This window comes from Camellia sinensis, chromosome 4 (genome assembly GCF_055761805.1).
Source record: "Camellia sinensis isolate YWXY chromosome 4, ASM5576180v1, whole genome shotgun sequence".
Taxonomy (NCBI): Eukaryota; Viridiplantae; Streptophyta; class Magnoliopsida; order Ericales; family Theaceae; genus Camellia; species Camellia sinensis.
Window position 1 is genome coordinate 145,562,521 of NC_138964.1, and position 19,091 is coordinate 145,581,611.

A 19,091-nucleotide genomic window follows, 5' to 3' on the forward strand; every position below is an offset into this window, starting at 1 on the left:
CGCAGCTCGTCCCTCGTCGCTTGTCGGCATTGCAGCCCTGCCTCCACCTCTGCCTCCGCCCGCCGCCGCCTCCGCATCCGCCTCCGCCTCCACCTTCACCTCTACCTCCGCCCGATTTTGTTGGCCCCTCCAGTTGAGTTCTTCTTCTCCTTCTTCTCCTCCTCCTCCTCCTTTTTCTTCCCCCTAATTTCGAGCCAAATTCGAGCCCCTATATTCGGGCTTTGTAGCATTATTATTTATAAATTTATTCAAATTAAGCAATCTAAAAAAATATTAAAGACAACAAAATATGAATTCAAAAAATTATTTTTAAAAATTTTAAACTAAACACATTTTTTCAAAGAGAGAATTCTCCCTAGTTCACATAGTGAATTAGAGTATACTGTTAAGCATGTGGAGACTATCAAAGGTCCTGTTTTGATAATTCAAACCGTTTAATGTGTAGAGATCATCAAGTATTCTATGTTTGTAAAAAATCACATTGATTAAATAATAGTAGTCTCTTGATCAGAACACATTTTTATCAATAATAAATATAATTTTAAAATTAAATTATTAACAAAAATATGTTTCGATCAAATATTCGATCAATGTGATTTTTTTAAATATAAAGCACTCAACAATTTTTACATATTAAATAATTTATATTATTAAAATAAAACTTATAATTAATTTTACGAACAATATGCACCAATCCATAAGCCATCTCCTTTTCCAAAATGGTTTTGAAAAGACAGAATCATGATAACTAAAATGTTTCCCTGTCGTGTCGTCATTTTATTTATATGCCTCCTATTTTTTTCCAAAATTCCCTCTCTCTCTCTCTCTCTCTCTCTCTCTCTCTCTTATCTATCTATTATCACTCATAGTACACTCTGTTTCACTGTCAGTCTCATGTGCACTATCCTCAATCGCAACCTTCATCAACCACTAATCACTCACCCCATTCCTCTCTAATCTAATCCCCTCTCTCTTCAATCATTCACACACACGCACACACACATTGTTCTTCACGGGTCTCTCTACTCTCCATAGCAACCCCACAAAACCTCTCTGTTTTGTTCAAATTCCATCTCACGAGCCATTCACAAGCAAAACCTACTCTCAGATTACGCAAACCTCTGACATGTGATTTATTGGATTCATCTGAAAATGGGTTTGCAAGAAAAAGCTTCATGGCTGGTTTTGTTGCACTGTTGGGTTTTTGTGGGTTTGTTTTTGAAGGCTCAATGTCACAACACTTCTGAGGTCTCTGTGAAGTTCTTCGAGACCCCCCATGCATTCTCAAAGCTCAACTCTGCTACATTTTCTTTTCAAGTTTTTGTGGGTCCTAATGGGGATACTTGCCCAAACTGTATCACCAATTGCACGGTTTGTATATATATATACTATGTTGCTACATTGCTCTGATTTTTAGCTATTCACTCTGTGTTTGTGTGCATCTTAATTGATACTACGGATCTGATTTGGAGTTCTCCATTTCGTGGTTTTGTCGTCTAGACAAGTGTTAATTCATCAGCATATCTGTTTTTTCAAGTCATGTGATAGGTTTGAGAAATTTGTAATGAATCACTTGACAAAAACATAAGAATTTTGGGTTTATTTGATCTCCCATTGATTCAGAATTTATTTTTATAGATTATGGCCATGTTTTCTGCAACTTAAATGAGCTTATTATAGTTCATTTTATTTTTGGAAGGATGTGACAGATTGTTTGGTGTAGTTTAAAGCTTATGGGGAAGAAATAGCTTAAATAAGCAGAAAAAAACTAATTATTTAGAAGGTAGGGAAGGCGTGCTTTGCTTTATGATTACTTTTATATAAAGTTCAGCTACCAAGTTGCATGTCTTGAACAAGTTCTAGCCTATTCTGTTTTGAGTAGTGATATACAAACAAAAAAATTCATACAAAATTTGTATACAAATGACTTGGTTGCATTAGGATTTATCATTTTGAAACAAAGTGTCCATTTAAACTACATTTAATTGAAAAAATACCATTGTCACATCATATTGGTAATAGCTTATGTATAAAATTTTTGTATGAATAACATTTTCCTTACGTTTCTTCTTTCCTGACCATGTTTACCTGGGTAAAAAAGAGTAGTTTAGTACATGAGGCTCTTGCCATTGCACGGTTTGGGAGGGTCAGATTTATGTGTTAGAGCATGTGTGAAGGTAGAGTCCCACATCGGATAAAAAGTAAAAAAGATGGGTCTTAATATACATTAGATGGGCTTTCCACTTATAGGCTTAAGCTTTTAAGTGGATATGAGTTCCAAATAATGTATGTTGGGCTTTAATGTGGCGTCTGTGGACTCTAGAGTTTCTCCCTGTTGGATTAGGTCGGTATTGTTGTGCGCTTGTGGACTCTAGAGTTTCTTCCTCTTGGATTGGGTCGGTATTGCTTGTGGACTCTAGAGTTTCTTCCTCTTGGATTGGGTCGGTATTGCTGTGCGCTTGTGGACTTCTTAATTCCCTGACAACTGGTATCAGAGCCAATGGCAGATGATCTATGGGTGGACTTTCCTAGAGCATTGATGTCGGTGGACTTAGGCTTGCACGGAAAACTCTTGATGGAGCAAGAAAAAAAATCCGTGTTGACTCTTGATGGAGCAAAAGAAAAATTCCCGGTGCATGTAGAGGTTGGACTGCGGCAAGGTAACTCTTAATGGAGTATGGCCCAAGTTGGACTTCATGTTGGAGAGTTATAAGTTGGACTTGATGTTGGAGAGTTATAGGTCAAGATTAAGGGGGAGTGCATGTGATCTATGATGAATCTGTTGATGATAGATCAGACTCGAGGCCTAATGTTTGGTTCACACATGAGGGGGAGATTGTTGGAGTATGTGTGAAGGTAGAGTCCCACATCGGATAAAGAATAAAAAAACTTATAGGCTTAAGCTTTTAAGTGGGTATGAGTTTCAAATGATGTATGTTGGGCCTTGATGTGGCGTTTGTCGACTTTAGAGTTTCTCCCTATTGGATTGGGCCGGTATTGTTGTGCGCTTATGGGCTCCCTAATTCCCTAATATTATGTAGTTTGAATTCCTAAGTAGCAATGGGGCAACTTTAGTGCTGCGCCAAGGCCTGCACTCGTTGTTTACCTGGGTTGTTAGGCTAAAGTTGAGAAGGGGCTTCATTGTGTTAATAAATTTATTATTTTTCTTGTCGATTTAATTTGGCCATTTTTTATTTTATTTTATTTTCTTATCAAATTTGTTAAATAATATATATTTATACACTGTTCATGCAGCTGGATTATAGCACACCTTCAAATTGTGATGCTAGGGAGGTTTCTTACAGGGGTTTGCAGGATGGAACTCATACATTCAACGTCTGCACCAATGGGGCTCAAGGCATCGGCTGTGCTAGCTATAACTGGACTGTTGGTTAGGAAACCTTCCTTTGTACTTATGGCGATCTAGTTGAATTTTCAACAAGATCTTCATCATCCATAGGCATATATAAATATTCTGTTCGTAAAAATGTGTGAACAAATGTCTTATCTCTTGTTCCAAAAATAAAAGAAAAAGAAAAAAAGAAATGTCTTTATCTCCCCCCAATAGTTGTTCAATAGAAAATGTTTTGTAGAAGATGATCATATTTTATGCTTTCCAATACCATGAATTACAATGGAGTGTTGTTCACCTATGTATCCAAACACAGAATGTTTTGGTTTCAAATATTCTACTGAAAAGGAAGTCTAAAGCCTGGTGCTCACTTAAAAAAAAAAACCTCGATAACATAGAAGCTAGAGGTTTCCAACATTATGAAGCATGAGGGAACTGTATTTGAGAATCAAATTTAAGATTATATTTGTTGGCACTTCTATGGCTTTAATTTCTTGAAATACTTTCTAATTGTGGTTGTGCCATAATAATGCAGATACTATTCCCCCAACAGCATATGTTACAGCAGCAACATCTTTTACAAATACTCTTAATGTTCCTGTAAATATTTCTTTCAGTGAACCGTGTACTGGTGGAGGTGGTTTTGGATGTTCATCCACAAATGCCTGCAATGTGAGTACGTGACCACCTGAAAATCAATTTAATAGTTTCTCTTTTCTTCATCTCCGTTCTGTTGTTGTGTATAATCTCTCTTTCACCTTGTTCATAATTTGTGGTTTTATGAGAGAGGTTGGCTTCTTTCATGGTTTTCTTCCTATACATTTTAGCTAAAGTCAATAGCTAACTCGCATGAAGATAATGTTGAAGTATCTCCCTGGTTGAGAGTAATTGTGTGATTTGCTTTAATACTTAAAAAGAACCTTAAATAAATTATACATGCATTGAAATGTCTTGTTTTAAACATCTTGCCCGCTGTATGCTTTCTTTTAATTTGTTAGTTTATTATTGTTGTATATTCCATTGTTAGTTTATTATTGTATATTCTAGTGTTAGTCATAATGATGTTCCCCATTTGTATTCTAGTGTTAGTCATAATGATGGTAGTGTTAGTCATAATGATGTTCCCCATTTGTGTTTCTTCTTTCGGTGCTATTAAGGCACCCTATGTAGCTTTCCCTCTCTATAAAAGAGAGTGTAAATCATCTTGTAAATTAATACAACAACAGAATATTTCAGTAGCTCTTTCTCTCTCTCTCAATCCTCTATCACTCTCTCAAATTATTCTTTCATGGTATCAGAGCCCAGTATTACATTTCTGGCAATTTTTGATTTTGGTGTTTAGTCCCGTACACAGTGGCATACATCAAACCGCTCGGAATTTCCTCACGATTCCAACGGTACCAAGCCCGTTCTCAGAACACCCTCCACGCGCCCACACGCGCCGCCCTTGTCTTCTGCGCGTCACCAGCTCCGCCACCACTCTCACACGCGCCCGCACGCGCCATCTGTTGCTACTCTCCTCCGCCACGCGCCACCACGCGCCCACACAACCGCGGCTGACGTCAGCCCTACCACTCCCGTACGCCGCGCCTGCTACTGTGCGCCTTTCGTGCGCCGCTTCACTACATTGCACCCGCGTGCGCCAAAACGGCTACTGTGCACCGCGCCTGCGCCTGTTCGCTACCGTGCGCTGCCGCCTTCCTGCTAACGTGCTCCTCCCTGCACTCTGCTAACGTGCGCCGCTGACATCATCGCTGACATCATCTCTGTCCAGCAGACCTTTCCTGGCTATTTTCGACCTTCCGGACTCATTGGTACACTCTGTTTTACCAAATTTTGCTCCTACAGGTCTATTCCTATTGCTTTAATCCTACTCAACTAGTATTATGGATCGTCCTGATGCCTCCCATCCCATTTCCGTTATTTTGAATGGTTCAAACTATGTTCTGTGGGCCCAAGCCATGTCTTCCTTCCTCAAAGGCAAGAAGCTCTGGCGAATTGTCACCGGGGATGTGACTAAACCGGTAAAAAACAGTGTCACTACTGAAACTATTGCTCATACTGCTACATATGAAGACCGACTTGAGGAATGGGACAGTAAGAATTACCAAATCATTACCTGGTTTCGTAATACCTCTATTACCTCTATCAGTCTTCAGTTTGGTCGTTTTCAGCTAGACTCTGTAAATACTCCTGCCAAAGACATCTGGAATTTTTTGAAAGAACGATACCAGACTACTGGTCTTGCCCATCAATATCAACTTCAGAACCAACTTCATCGCATGCGCCAAGAATCCACTCAGTCCATCAATGACTTCCTTTCTCAAATGTACTCTGTTTGGGATCAGCTTGCTCTTTCAGAACCGACTTGGCATAACCACGAAGATGCTGTTTTATTTACTATCTATCGCAACCAGCAAAGATTGGTGCACTTTCTCATGGCTCTTACTTCCTCTTTTGAGCCCGTACGTGCCTCTCTGCTTCATCGTCATTCATTGCCCACTCTTGAACAAGCAATTTCTGAGTTGCTATCAGAGGAGACTCGTCTTGGTACACTTCAAACTCATCATGTGGACTCTGTTCTTGCCACTCCTCCGTCCCGGCCGTCATTTCCCCCGCGGACCACTGCTTGCCTCTATTGTCAGAATCGGGGCCTTCCTTCAACCCATCTCCTGGTCAACTGCCCCGTCAAATCCTGTCGCTACTGCAACAAACTTGGTCCTGGTCATCTGCAACAGGATTGTTTTCGCAATCCTTCCCGATCATCTTCCAATAGCCACTCCTCTCGCCGTGGCTCTTCCCGGGGAAGCTTTCATTGTTCCGGGCATCAGTCTCATCACACTGCTACTGCTGCTTCCGGGAATCAGTCTCATCACACTGCTGCTGCTGCTTCCAGAAATCAATCTCCTCACACTGATGCTTCTGCCTCTGCGGGGTTCTCTGAGTCACCTGCTCCGTCTACCCATCGCTTTTCTCCGACGGATGTAGAGGCCATGCTCAAACAACTTCTCTCCCCTTCCGGTACAACTCCTCCTACTGCTTTGTCTGTCATCCCAGGTAACTCTTCTTGGTATTTTGACTCTGCCTGTTGTAATCATATGACCTCCAATTCTACTATCTTTTCTTCATCCTCCTCATTTCCTCATTTTCCCTCCATTCATACTGCTGATGGTTCCCTCATGTCTGTTCGTCATGTTGGTACTGTTTCCACCTCTTCTTTATCTATACCTCAAGTTTATCATATTCCTGCTCTCACCTTAAACCTTATTTCCATTGGTCAATTATGTGAACTTGGTCTAACTGTCACATTTTCTGCTACTGATTGTTTGGTACAGGACCCTCAGACGGGGCAGACTATTGGGATCGGCCGTAAGCGTGGACGTCTCTATGAACTCATTCACCTTCATGTTCCTCCCTCTCCTCAGATCGCTGCTCCTACATCGCCTTCCTCATTATCTCCCTTTCATCTTTGGCATTGTCGCTTAGGGCATATTTCTGTTAATCGTTTAAAGTCTTTGGTTTCTAGTGGCCAGTTGGGTCATGTAATTCCCGATCATTTCGATTGTATACCCTGTCAACTTGCCAAACAACCTGCTTTATCATTTAATAAAAGTACTTCTGTTTCTCTTGCACCTTTTGATCTTATACATTCGGATATTTGGGGACCCTCCCCTACTACTACTATGGGGGGCTCCCGCTATTTTGTTGTTTTTATTCATGATTTTTCCCGGTTTACTTGGCTTTTTCTCATGAAACATCGGTCTGAACTTAAACACATTTATTATAGATTTGCCCAAATGGTCCACACCCAATTCTCCAAAGCCATCAAAATTTTTCGCTCTGACAATGCTATGGAATATCGGGATTCAGATTTCCTTTCCTTTCTTCAGCATCATGGTACCCTGCCTCATCGTTCTTGTGCTGGCACGTCCCAGCAAAATGGCCGCGCTGAACGGAAACATAGACATATCCTTGACACTACTCGTGCTCTCCTTCTCTCTTCTTCCTGTCCTGAAAACTTTTGGGGGGAAGCTGCCCTCACTGCTGTTTACACTATCAACTGTGCTCCTACTCCTGTCATCCATAATCAAACTCCCTTTGAACGTCTGCATGGCACTCCCCCTCCTTACGCCAATCTCCGGGTTTTTGGCTCTGCCTGCTTTGTTCTTCTTCAATCTCATGAACACACCAAACTTGAACCTCGTTCTCGACTTTGTTGCTTTCTTGGGTATGGAATTGAACATAAAGGTTTTCGTTGTTGGGATCCTCTCTCTAAACGTCTTCGTATCCCTCGCCATGTCGTTTTTTGGGAACACCAAATGTTTTCCTCACTCTCCTCATTTCACTTACCCGCACTTTCCACTCCAGTACTATTTACTAATCCTTCCATCGATCTTTTCTCTGCTGATTTTAATACAGGTTCCTCATTCATCGAGACTCCCTTGCTCACTCCTGATCCCGTCCAGCCTGCTCCCTCTGACGGTCTACCTCTTATTGCCACACCTCCTTCTCCGCCGGTTCTTCCTCCCACCGATCCTCCTACGGGTCGACCACGCCGGGTAACTCAACCTCCTCTCCATCTTCGTGATTATATTGTTGGATCTGCTGCCTTCTCTACTTATGAACCTACCTCCTATCGTGAGGCCTGTACTAATCCTCTTTGGCAGCAAGCTATGACTGATGAACTCCAGGCCTTAGACAAAGCTCATACTTGGGATCTTGTTGATCTTCCTCCTAGCAAGACTGCAATTGGCTGCAAATGGGTTTACAAAATCAAAACACATTCTGATGGCTCTATTGAACGCTACAAAGCTCGTCTTGTTGCCAAGGGTTTCAACCAGGAATATGGTATTGATTATGAGGAGACATTCTCTCCTGTTGCTCGGCTTACCTCTGTTCGCAGTTTACTTGCTGTTGCTGCTGCTCGCCACTGGGGGCTCTTTCAGATGGATGTCAAAAATGCTTTCCTCAATGGTCATCTTCTTGAGGAGGTCTACATGCAACCTCCACCTGGGTCCACTTTTCAACCTCATCAGGTTTGCAAACTACAGCGTGCTCTCTATGGTCTCAAGCAGGCGCCTCGTGCTTGGTTTGCTACGTTCAGTTCTGCCATTCATGACTTCGGGTTCACCTCTAGCTCCTATGACTCTGCTCTTTTTATCCGGTCTACTTCTCATGGTACCACTCTTCTTCTTTTATCTGTGGATGATATGATTATCACTGGTAATGATGAAGCTGGTATTCTCCACCTCAAACAGTTTCTCCACCGACAGTTTGAGATGAAGGACCTTGGTACTCTTCATTACTTCTTAGGTCTTGAAGTCTCTCATGATTCTACTGGTTCCTATTTGTCCCAAGCCAAATATACATCCGATCTTCTGGCTCGTGCTAGTCTTACTGATTGCAAAACTACCTCTACTCCAGTTGATCCTCAGATTCGTCTCACTCCTCTCGATGGGACTCTTCTCTCTGATGCTACTCTTTATCGCCAGCTCGTCGGCAGTCTTGTCTATCTCACAGTAACTCGTCCTGACATTGCCTATGCCGTTCACATTGTTAGTCAGTACATGTCGGCTCCCCGCACTCCCCACTATACTGCTCTACTCCGCATCCTTCGCTACCTCAAAGGCACTCTGTTCCATGGCCTTCACTTTTCTGCTTCCTCCTCTCTTGATCTGCGTGCCTTTTCCGACGCTGATTGGGCTGGGGATCCTACGGATCGACGCTCTACCACGGGTTTCTGCTTCTTCTTAGGGGATTCTCTTCTTACTTGGCGTAGCAAAAAACAATCCCTCACTGCCCGCTCTAGCACCGAAGCTGAATACCGAGCTCTTGCTGATACTACTCAGGAACTTCTCTGGCTTCGCTGGCTACTTGCTGATATGGGTGTTTCTTCTTCTGGTCCTACTCCTCTCTATTGTGACAATCAGAGTGCCATTCAAATTGCTCACAATGATGTTTTTCATGATCGCACCAAACATATTGAGATTGATTGTCATTTCATTCGCCAGCATGTTACCAGTGGTACTGTTCATCTTCTCCCTATTGCTTCAGTCGATCAACCCGCTGATATCTTCACTAAAGCTCATCCTCCTGGCCGCTTCCATGATCTTGTTTCCAAACTCAACTTGGTTGATGCTTTCCCTCCTTGAGTTTGCGGGGGGATGTTAGTTTATTATTGTTGTATATTCCATTGTTAGTTTATTATTGTATATTCTAGTGTTAGTCATAATGATGTTCCCCATTTGTATTCTAGTGTTAGTCATAATGATGGTAGTGTTAGTCATAATGATGTTCCCCATTTGTGTTTCTTCTTTCGGTGCTATTAAGGCACCCTATGTAGCTTTCCCTCTCTATAAAAGAGAGTGTAAATCATCTTGTAAATTAATACAACAGAATATTTCAGTAGCTCTTTCTCTCTCTCTCAATCCTCTATCACTCTCTCAAATTATTCTTTCATAATTTATGCATTTCTGATAATTCTCTCTAATCAGTGGTTTTAGTCATGATTTTACCCTTTTGTAAGCTTTCCTCAATGTTTAGTCTAGCAGCACTACCAATGTGATAGTATATTGAATTGAATTCTAATGGATAAATGTGCGTCTTAATACAGCTTCTTGTCTATGGTGCTGGCCAAGTTGTACCATCTACATTCAACATTCTTGAGCCCAACCTCAAATTTTCTCTTGTTGTGAGTTTGTCTTCAAGTGTTGATCATGGACGTGTGATTTTGGTCATGGACAAAAATTTCTGTACAGATAGTGCTGGAAATAAATTTACAAGAACATCAAATTCGAGTTTTTTGCTACATTTTGGTGAGTCCAATATTCAATTAGGCATTATTGTCAGTTATTTGTATTTTACTTTTACCAAAAACAAAAGAGAGCAAAAGAAAGAATATGATCTTTTTGGTCAGAAATATGACTACTTTTGTTTCAATTTTCTATCTGAGTATCTAATTTACTTTGAAGTTTTGGTGGTCGAATTCTACAGATAGACGAAGCGTCTTTGTCAACCTGAGGACTCATGTACCTGAAAAGCTACTTCAACTTAACAGTGAAATGAGAACTGTACAAGCAACGAATAACTATGAAAACCTGAAGGTTTATCTGTACTTCACAGAATCTGTTCTCAATTCATCAACTGAAATGTTGAATTCTCTCAACACAAGTCAGGGCTCGCTTCTTCCTATTACTGGAAATAGCCTCAGAAATCGCAGATTTGGCTTTATGGTCAGTTGGCTAAAAGCTTTGAATTTCATATTCTAATTTCTCTACAAAAATTTATTTTTCCTTTATTTTATGTACAATAGTCTTATTTTTATTATCACTTCTCAGGTGGTGGAAGATATATCCAGCATGTGTATAGTCACAGTTAGCCTTAATTCAAGCTTAATAATAAGCAGACAGGGGACCCCAGTTTCTCCTGTTGCTCCAGTTACCTTCCTTTATGGTATGTTTTACATCTAGATAGGAAGTTTATGAAAGATATCATATTATTTCCAGGAGAATAAACTTAATGCTCTGTTTGTTTTGGCAGAGAATATTTTTTGGAAAACATTTTTCACATTGTCTGGTGTTTGGTACGACAGAAGACTAAAGTCCATAAATTTTTTTTCCAGTCATCAACAAAAAAAAGCCTTGTTTGGGTGGAAAACGTTTTCCACTACCACCTCCACTACCACCACCTCTGGCGCTGCCACATACCACCGCCACAATCACCACCACCACACCAACACCATTACTACCATTACCACTATCATATTACTTTCAAGGTCACAACCAAACATAGTAAAAAGTTTTTCCCAAAAAATAGTGTGAAAAATGTTTTCCACAATAAAATGTTTTCTACCAAAACAAATAAAGTGTAATGTCCTCTTCTTTTCCATGTCAAAGAACAATATTCGATGAGAAGTGTGTTTTACATAAAATATGGTTTATTTTTATATTTATCATAGCATTGTCTTCGGGCTCGGCATATATGAGATTTGGTTGTTTCCTTCTGATGTACGTTGGGTTTAATCTTCAGATTCCCAGAGGCCTGCAGTGAGTTTGAGTACAACATCTAGCACAAGGACAAGAGAAAATAGTATTTCAGTATTGATAAAGTTCACGAAGCCAGTATTTAGCTTCAACTCTTCACATATATCCGTCAGTGGAGGCCATTTGCTGGGGTAAATAATTTGCTACATAAACCTTTGGCATATATATTATAAATATAGCAAATGGTAAATTATACTGAGAGTGGTTATCCAAACTTCAGGAGAGGTTAGTGTAATTTACCCTATAATATATGAGTATCATCTGTATAATTACTGCATTACAAAGAGGCATATTTATATGAAAAAATCATCAAAAATTTGTCACAATGTGCAACCAATTTCAGGAGGATAGACTGTTTATTAATATTTTTCTTGTAAGTGAATCCAGCTTTCGTGAAGTTAGTACGAGCATTTATGTTATAGAGGCAGAGGCAGATAATCAAACCATATCTGTCAGCATTCCTGAAAACGTAACAAGGGATGTTGCTGGGAATGAAAATATGGCATCTAACATTCTACAAGTCAAGCACTGTAAGTATTCATTGTAGGCTGGCTAAATAGTTTAGAATTATATTTTTCTTTTGATTAATTAGTGATATTCTGATTCTTTTAACTAACAATTTTGCAGATTCTGTACCTGTAATATCTTTGGTGGTTTCCACCTTCGCAACTGCTTCTTTCGCGGTGACAGCTTTAGTTGCGGGGCTGCTCACTCTTTCGACTGCGAGCCTTCAATCAATTGGGGTATTTTCAAGACCATCTCCGGGTTTGACATCTGATCCTGCAAGGAACCTTTTTGTAAACTACTTATCCCTTTTAAACATTTACTATATAATTGAACTGTTTTGTTATATTATGAACTTCTGTGAGTGGATTCAGAGGACCTATTAAGTTGGAAGGTGTTAGTGGTGGTAATTGGTCAAAATGATAAATAAAATATGAAAGATTAAGGGAGAAAAATGTTGTGAGGTGTCTTGTATTAACTCTAGCACCCAGAATTTTCGTATTTCTTAGATTAAGATTCTACCCATCTCTCATTACAATGTTGCCTGTTGTCACAAAATTGTCAGATATGCTAAACGACAACTTTGAGGATTTCTAGAAATAATTTTTAACATATAATTAAAAATACTCAATAATACATTGTATATTGGTGGTTTAGACTCCTTTGCAACATAGATGATAACATGTAAATATTTACCCCTACCTTTGAAATGGGGGGTCTGAATCCATCCCACATCGGTTCACTAGGAATTCTTGACCGACCTTATAAGTGTGGCATACCCACAAACCTTCAAGAGACCTTTTCTAGTGAAGGAAGAACAAAACTGTGCGTGTCCCCGTGGTACAAAGTAGACAATATCTTGGTGTGTGCTACGGCAGTGGGGTGGTCTGCACAACTGCCATGGAAGGACTATTGATTAAGAAGATTTCAAATGATAAATACTTAAAACTACTTAGCTGTCTCATGTTCATCATCTTTAGTTTGTTGGGGTGGTGTGGATCCCGATAAGTACTAGACACTAATCACTTAACCATTTGGTATAAGGATATTTTTGGTATTTTCTCACTTTTGACTAGTTGCCCTAATTTTTGAGTGATGCTGTACAAACAAAAAATTCATACATAATTTTTATACATAATGATGTGGCTCATTATGGACCATTTATTTCAAAACACAACACCATTGAATATGCATTTATTTACAATAATGGCATTGCCACATCATTTTTGTGGAGTTTTTTGAATGAATTTTATGTATGAATAGAATTTTTCCTAATTTTTATGTATATATAGTTAAGGAGGGCGACTATCTCTGTATCTCTTGTAGCCTTTTTTATCACAGTGAAAGTCGCAACAAATGTGGATCTAGTTGTAGTTTGGAGTGAACAACATAAATGTGTTCTTGTGTGCTTGATTAGATTCTCATTTTTATTCCTATTTGTGTTTCATGTCTCACTGATCCTGGTTAAGTGTATCTATTTCTAACACTGTTTTGTGTTGATACAGAGAATTGCATGCCACATTCAGGTCTTTGCACTGTCTAGATGGTTAGCAGTCACGTTGCCAGTTGAATATTTTGAATTTGCGAGAGGTTTACAATGGAGTATCCCCTACTTCAGTCTCCCTTGGGAAACGGGGCATGTTCAGCAGGTCATGGTTGGCTCAAATCCTCCGATGAATCCAAATTCATACAGTTCCAAAATTTATGAGAATGTGCGACCGCGAGAATGGAATTCACATATGGCTGCCTCAGTTTATGGGTTGCCGCTTACTCCAATGGAATACCGATCATTTTTTGAGGTAAAAAAAAAAAAAAGCCCCTTAGTTTTCATGAAACTTGCTTTGGATACTGTTAGTATTTTCCTGATAGAATGGGTCTATGGCAGATCCAAAATATTAGACCGGAGGCTGATCATATTTTGGATTCACATAATTCAAATGGGTAAGTTATTGGAATATTTCATCCCTATGTGCATTTAGTGAGTATTTGTCGGGTTAATTACACTAAGATCACTTCAACTTTTAGTGAACATCATCTTTCCCCCAGAAGTCAAATGGGTAAGTTATTGGAATATTTCATCCCTATGTGCATTTAGTGATTATTTGTCGGGTTAATTACACTAAGATCACTTCAACTTTTAGTGAATATCATCTTTCCCCCCTCATCTCTGAACCTGTACATTTTGACCTCCTTAACCATAAAAATGCATCACTTACACCCATTCTTGCCTCCTCCAAAAGGGTGTATATGTACGGATTTATAGTTGAGGGGGTTAAAATGTATGGATTCATACATGAGGGGGTAATGTGATATTTACCAATAGTTAAGGGGTCTTGATGTAATTAACCCTTCTTCATCTGCTGTATCCATATGACGGCATAAAGAAATGATAAAACTATATGAGAAAATGCACAACATGAAATCCAGCACATTTACAATCTCTAATGCTTATTTGTTCAATGAATTCACCACCCTTTGGGGGTATAAACAAATTAAAATCATTTGTCAACCGTGCTGCATTATGTGCCGATCAAAACTGAGAATACAATAAATTTAAAATCTCAAATTTTTATTATTTATTTATAAAACAAAGAACATGTGCAAACTCATTGATTTACCAAAATGAAAGACATATTTTGGTAAGAAAGACATTTTTTTTATATCTAAAATGACTAATTTTTTCTTTTTAGGTGGAGGGATTTCAATCGAAGCATGTTTTGGTTAGCTGCAATTAGTGGCAGCTTGATGCTATTGCACGGTTTGCTCCTGTTGATCTTAAAATTGAAGCAAAAAAACTCAGAAAAAAGGGGCAGTTATGGAGCACTCGTTTTGCCAAGATTTGAAATATTTCTCATAATTCTTGCACTACCCTGTATTTGTGAAGCCTCGACAGCTCTAATCAAAGGTAACTGGAATAAATAATTTCTACATAATATATGCATTAGACCGGGAAGCAAAGCTCTTCATGTATAGGACTTGTCATTATGTCAGGCATATCATTTCAATTAGACATATGCCATTTTTAGACTTGAGTTCAACCTGTCTAATCTTGCAAATATCTTTTACTTCTATTAAGAATAGCAATTTAGAATGGTTTCTCGTTTACCAAATCTGTTACGTCGACAGCAAATATCTGGAATTTTTTCTTCAATTTATTTAATAATTTGTTAGGACGCACCTTCCTTGACCTGAATTTTGTGAGGTAAATCATAACTATATGCACTTCAGTACAATTTATTTTTTCTGCTGACTTTTTCTGGGCTGAGCTATTATTCTTTAAATTCGTGTTCTAAAATGATGTTTTAATGTGAAAATTAATATCAGTTCAGTTGCTACGATTGCCATGTTAATATATCGGATGAGCAACACATACTGTTCTCATTACCTTAAATCAAATCCCATATAGGAGTGATATTTGTGTTATCCTACAACTGCACTGGTCAACCTTAGCAAGTACATATCTGTATGTAAGGAACATTATTTACTGCACTCCACTAATCACTGATACAGTCAGACATTGACGGGCCACACATCTGACCCAGTCGTTTTCGGATCTTAGTATATATTATGGGTTGTTTTGAGAATTAAGGTTATGTGAGGAGATAGAACTCTTGTTATAGATGTACGGCTTTGAATCTTGCATTTTCTTCTCTTTTGATAGCAAAATCCTCTGCCCGTGGACATAGGTTAACTCGAACCACGTCCATGTTCTTGTGTAATTGTGTTGTTTAACTTTCTTGTTTTTGTTTGTTTTGTCATAACAGAGCTCATCTCAAATTATTTAGGTTAACTTTGAGCTGTGACTTCACTAATTTTAATAATTTGTCTTTCTTGTTCATGATTCAAGGAGGAGAATCTTCCAAGGTTGTAGTTGGCGTTCTCCTATTGGGTATTGTATCGTTCCTACTGCTAGCCTTATTCTTGTTCCTCTCCATTGGAATTTCATTTGGGAAGCTACTTCAATACAGGGAAATACATCATGAGGGCCGGATAATTCACTGGTATCGAGACATTGTTCGGGTGACTCTAGGTCCCGGTAAAAGAGGCCAGTGGACATGGAAGAACAAACCTAACTCTATTTATCTAACCATGTTAGGTCCTCTATTCGAAGATCTAAGGGGTCCCCCAAAATACATGCTTTCTCAGATTTCCGTGGGAAATCCCCGCAAGCGGGGCAGTCAAATCATCCCTTCCGATGATGAAAACGAGGATGCAGAAGCACCTTTTATTCAAAAGGTGTTCGGTATTCTCAGAATATACTACACGTTGCTTGAATCCGTAAAGCGGGTTTGTCTTGGAATCATTGCTGGTGCCTATTCGGTGCGCTGGACTTTTAAAACTCCCACAGTTGCCTTACTATGTGTTGCCTCATTTCAGCTGTTTTTCCTTGTCCTTAAGAAGCCGTTTATTAAGAAAAAGGTTCAGATGGTGGAGATCATCTCGGTTTGCAGTGAAGTCGGAATTTTCGCTATTTGTTTTGTTCTCTTAGAGATGGAATTTTCAACCCGGGACGAGACAAAAATCGGGATCTTCATGCTTTCACTATTCTTAGTCACTTTTTTGGCTCAAATGACCAACGAATGGTATGCATTATACAGACAGACAAAGCGGCTGGATCCTTCTGAGGAGTCGTTGTTGTTGGGTCTGAGAAACACCGTGATTGGATTCCTCGTGCTTTTCATCTCACAAAACTTGATCAAAACCTTAGAGAGCCGGTTCTTGATGGATCAACGTGTGGATGGTGAACCGGGGGATACAACTTCGTCTGGCGACAAGCGTAGGAGCTCAGGAAGTAGGAGCTCAGGTACAACAGATAAACCTTGGCTGAAACAGCTACGAGAAATGGCAAAAGCGAGTTTTAGTAGAGATGGAAGTGGAGCTGGAAGCAGAGCTCCAAACGATCCTTCAACCAGTGGTGCCACAAAGAGCGGATTCTGGAGTGGCAAGCGGAGTGGGAGCTCGTCTCAAACTTCACCGGCCGATTTCAAGTTGAAACCTACAGGTTTGGACCAAGATTTGGAAACCATTTTTGCATCCAAGTGAAACCGAGAGCATTCAAGAAATGGGACGCCTTCGAAGTCTATCGCCGAATATGAAGTATAACTGACATAACTACTTTTTGAAAATTACAGTGCCCTCTTAGACTTGATTGTTTAGAGATTAGATGAGGGGTTGTTGTAATCTATGCCAGCAGGAGTTTGGATCTACTTTTTTTATTGGCTTTTGGTTTTTTACTAGTTTTTTGTGTCGGGCTTCTGATTAAATAGCCAAAAAGCCACACTGAAAGTCCACAAAAAGAGTAAAAGATTGAAATGTCAATTGAATAAACTTTCATAGAAAGGCTAAAAGCTTATTTAAAAAGCGAGTAAAGAAGTTGATCCAAACAAGGCATAGCCACATATGCAAGTTACAGAGGGCTGTTATTATGTATTGACAGTGCAGTGAATTAGATTATTGGAAGTGGAGGTTGGAACTTTCCTTTTATAGTCTCTTGTTTGCTGTTACTAATCATTTTCTTGGTTGCAGAAAATGTTGTTGCAACCCCACTTGGCATCCAGCTAAAAAGGTTATAATTTTTTTTTTTTTTTTAAATGTGTCAATTTTTTTAGTTTTTCAGTCTAATAGAAAAGAATGTAACAAGTAAAAATATTTAAAAAAATTTACGAAAGTCAAAAGAAATTCAAAAAAGTACACTGTTTTGGATTTTTTTTTTTTTTTTTTTTGCTTTTTTTTTGGTTTCATCTAGTTGAGTAAAGTCTAAAAGTTCAAAGCTTTTGAAATTTTTATTTTTTATTTTTTTTTAAAAAAAAAAGCCTTCACGAAAAATGAAAAAATAAACTAAAAAATCATTAAAAAAAGTAATCTTATACAATTTCAGAAGATTATTTATATTTTTGGCTCAAACCAGTTTCCTATATTAGACGAAGAGAAGAGAAGAGTACAAGTCAATTATTGTTGTAGATAACAATATGTATGTTATGGTTTATGCCAACAGATTATCAAATATTTTCAGTTGAATCAACTCACTTATCGGGTGGTGAGATATACTATACTAATGATTAGATGAAAATGATGTCGGCTTCTAAACTATGACCCATGATTTTAGATCAAACTTGATAGAAAAAGAAATTTTAAGAGTCAATAATAAGATTTGATGAACTTTAACATTATACTTTGGCAGAAGATCTTTGGCTTGCTTAGCCTAAGATCCCTTTGTCTCTAAAAATTGAATCCTGTGAGATTCTCAAGATTTTCATATGACTTGTTATGAGTGTTTTAGGACTGTTACACAAATGTATAGAGGGAGAAGATTAGAGAGAAGATTGTACTGATGACTAGATTACTTGATTACATGATACAACAATGGTGGTAACACAATTATATATAGATATATATATTACAGAGAGATTAGACAAAAGAGAGGAAAAAGATGAAGTCACGATATGTGAGTAGGAGGAGGCTCGAGAACGTGGCTTTCGATGGCTTCTTGTTGTGGCTTGACTTGTACACCTTCAGATATATTCAGATCTTCATCTCGATACTTTCGAAATTTGGACAAATTTGAAACCGTGTTCTATTCTTCTCAATTTTTCGAAAAATTGGTCCAAATTGGCTTTGATACCACTGATAGAGACACAATATGTAATGTGGTTCAATCCAATATCTACGTTCACAGGAGAAAAGCCATTTACACTATATTAATGGAGATGAAATACAAAGAGATTTACACAACGGAAGAGGAGACTCTCTCACTCTACTCCCACGGGGAGATTGTTAATCATGTGGTTTAATTTTGATAATGTCTAAAATATTATTTGATAAATTGTGATTTTTTAATGTACATATTTTACAATCATTTCACACAATATGAAAATAAATTTCGATTGCATCATATATTTTTACTGTGTAGGTCACTGTGCATGTTTGAATTTCGTGGAAGTTACTATGCTTAAATAGTAAATTTTACTATTCATATTTTGATAAAATCAGTTTGTTACTATTCATTATTTGACAAATTTGATACATCTACGTAATGGTGGGTTATCTTCATTAGAGTGTATCCAAAATCTCTACAACAGTTACAAAGATTATAAAAAGGGTATATATTTCAAATATAATATAAATGTTATTTAAAGAGATTTTACTGTACATTCAAATATTTTAATAGAAAAGTCACTGTATATTCAAATATT

The 19,091-nt window shown here is 38.5% G+C and overlaps 1 protein-coding gene across 3 annotated transcripts; it reads left to right on the forward strand.

Moving 5' to 3' along the window:
• Nucleotides 1-877: 877 nt before the first annotated feature.
• On the forward strand, nucleotides 878-17,384 carry LOC114263414 (uncharacterized). 3 transcript variants are annotated; one of them, XM_028203952.2, is made up of 13 exons: nucleotides 878-1,371; nucleotides 3,256-3,391; nucleotides 3,888-4,024; nucleotides 9,966-10,167; nucleotides 10,346-10,584; nucleotides 10,690-10,804; nucleotides 11,381-11,525; nucleotides 11,782-11,924; nucleotides 12,022-12,191; nucleotides 13,404-13,697; nucleotides 13,784-13,839; nucleotides 14,589-14,803; nucleotides 15,746-17,384. In XM_028203952.2, the coding sequence occupies exons 1-13, from the start codon at nucleotides 1,153-1,155 to the stop codon at nucleotides 16,939-16,941; spliced, it is 3,267 nt and encodes a 1,088-aa protein (XP_028059753.2). In that variant the 5' UTR covers nucleotides 878-1,152; the 3' UTR covers nucleotides 16,942-17,384. The 3 variants fall into 3 exon arrangements, with proteins under 3 accessions (XP_028059753.2, XP_082722557.1, XP_082722558.1); XM_082866431.1 differs by having other exon boundaries at nucleotides 886-1,371; nucleotides 3,306-3,391; XM_082866432.1 differs by having other exon boundaries at nucleotides 1,079-1,371; nucleotides 3,888-4,028.
• Nucleotides 17,385-19,091: the final 1,707 nt, after the last annotated feature.

Coding starts and splice junctions, on each gene's coding strand:
- LOC114263414 (XM_028203952.2), top strand. CDS start 1,153: ATGGGTTTGCAAGAAAAAGCTTCATGGCTGGTTTTGTTGCACTGTTGG. Junction 1,372..3,255: donor ACTGTATCACCAATTGCACG/GTTTGTATATAT, acceptor CTGTTCATGCAG/CTGGATTATAGCACACCTTC. Junction 3,392..3,887: donor TAGCTATAACTGGACTGTTG/GTTAGGAAACCT, acceptor ATAATAATGCAG/ATACTATTCCCCCAACAGCA.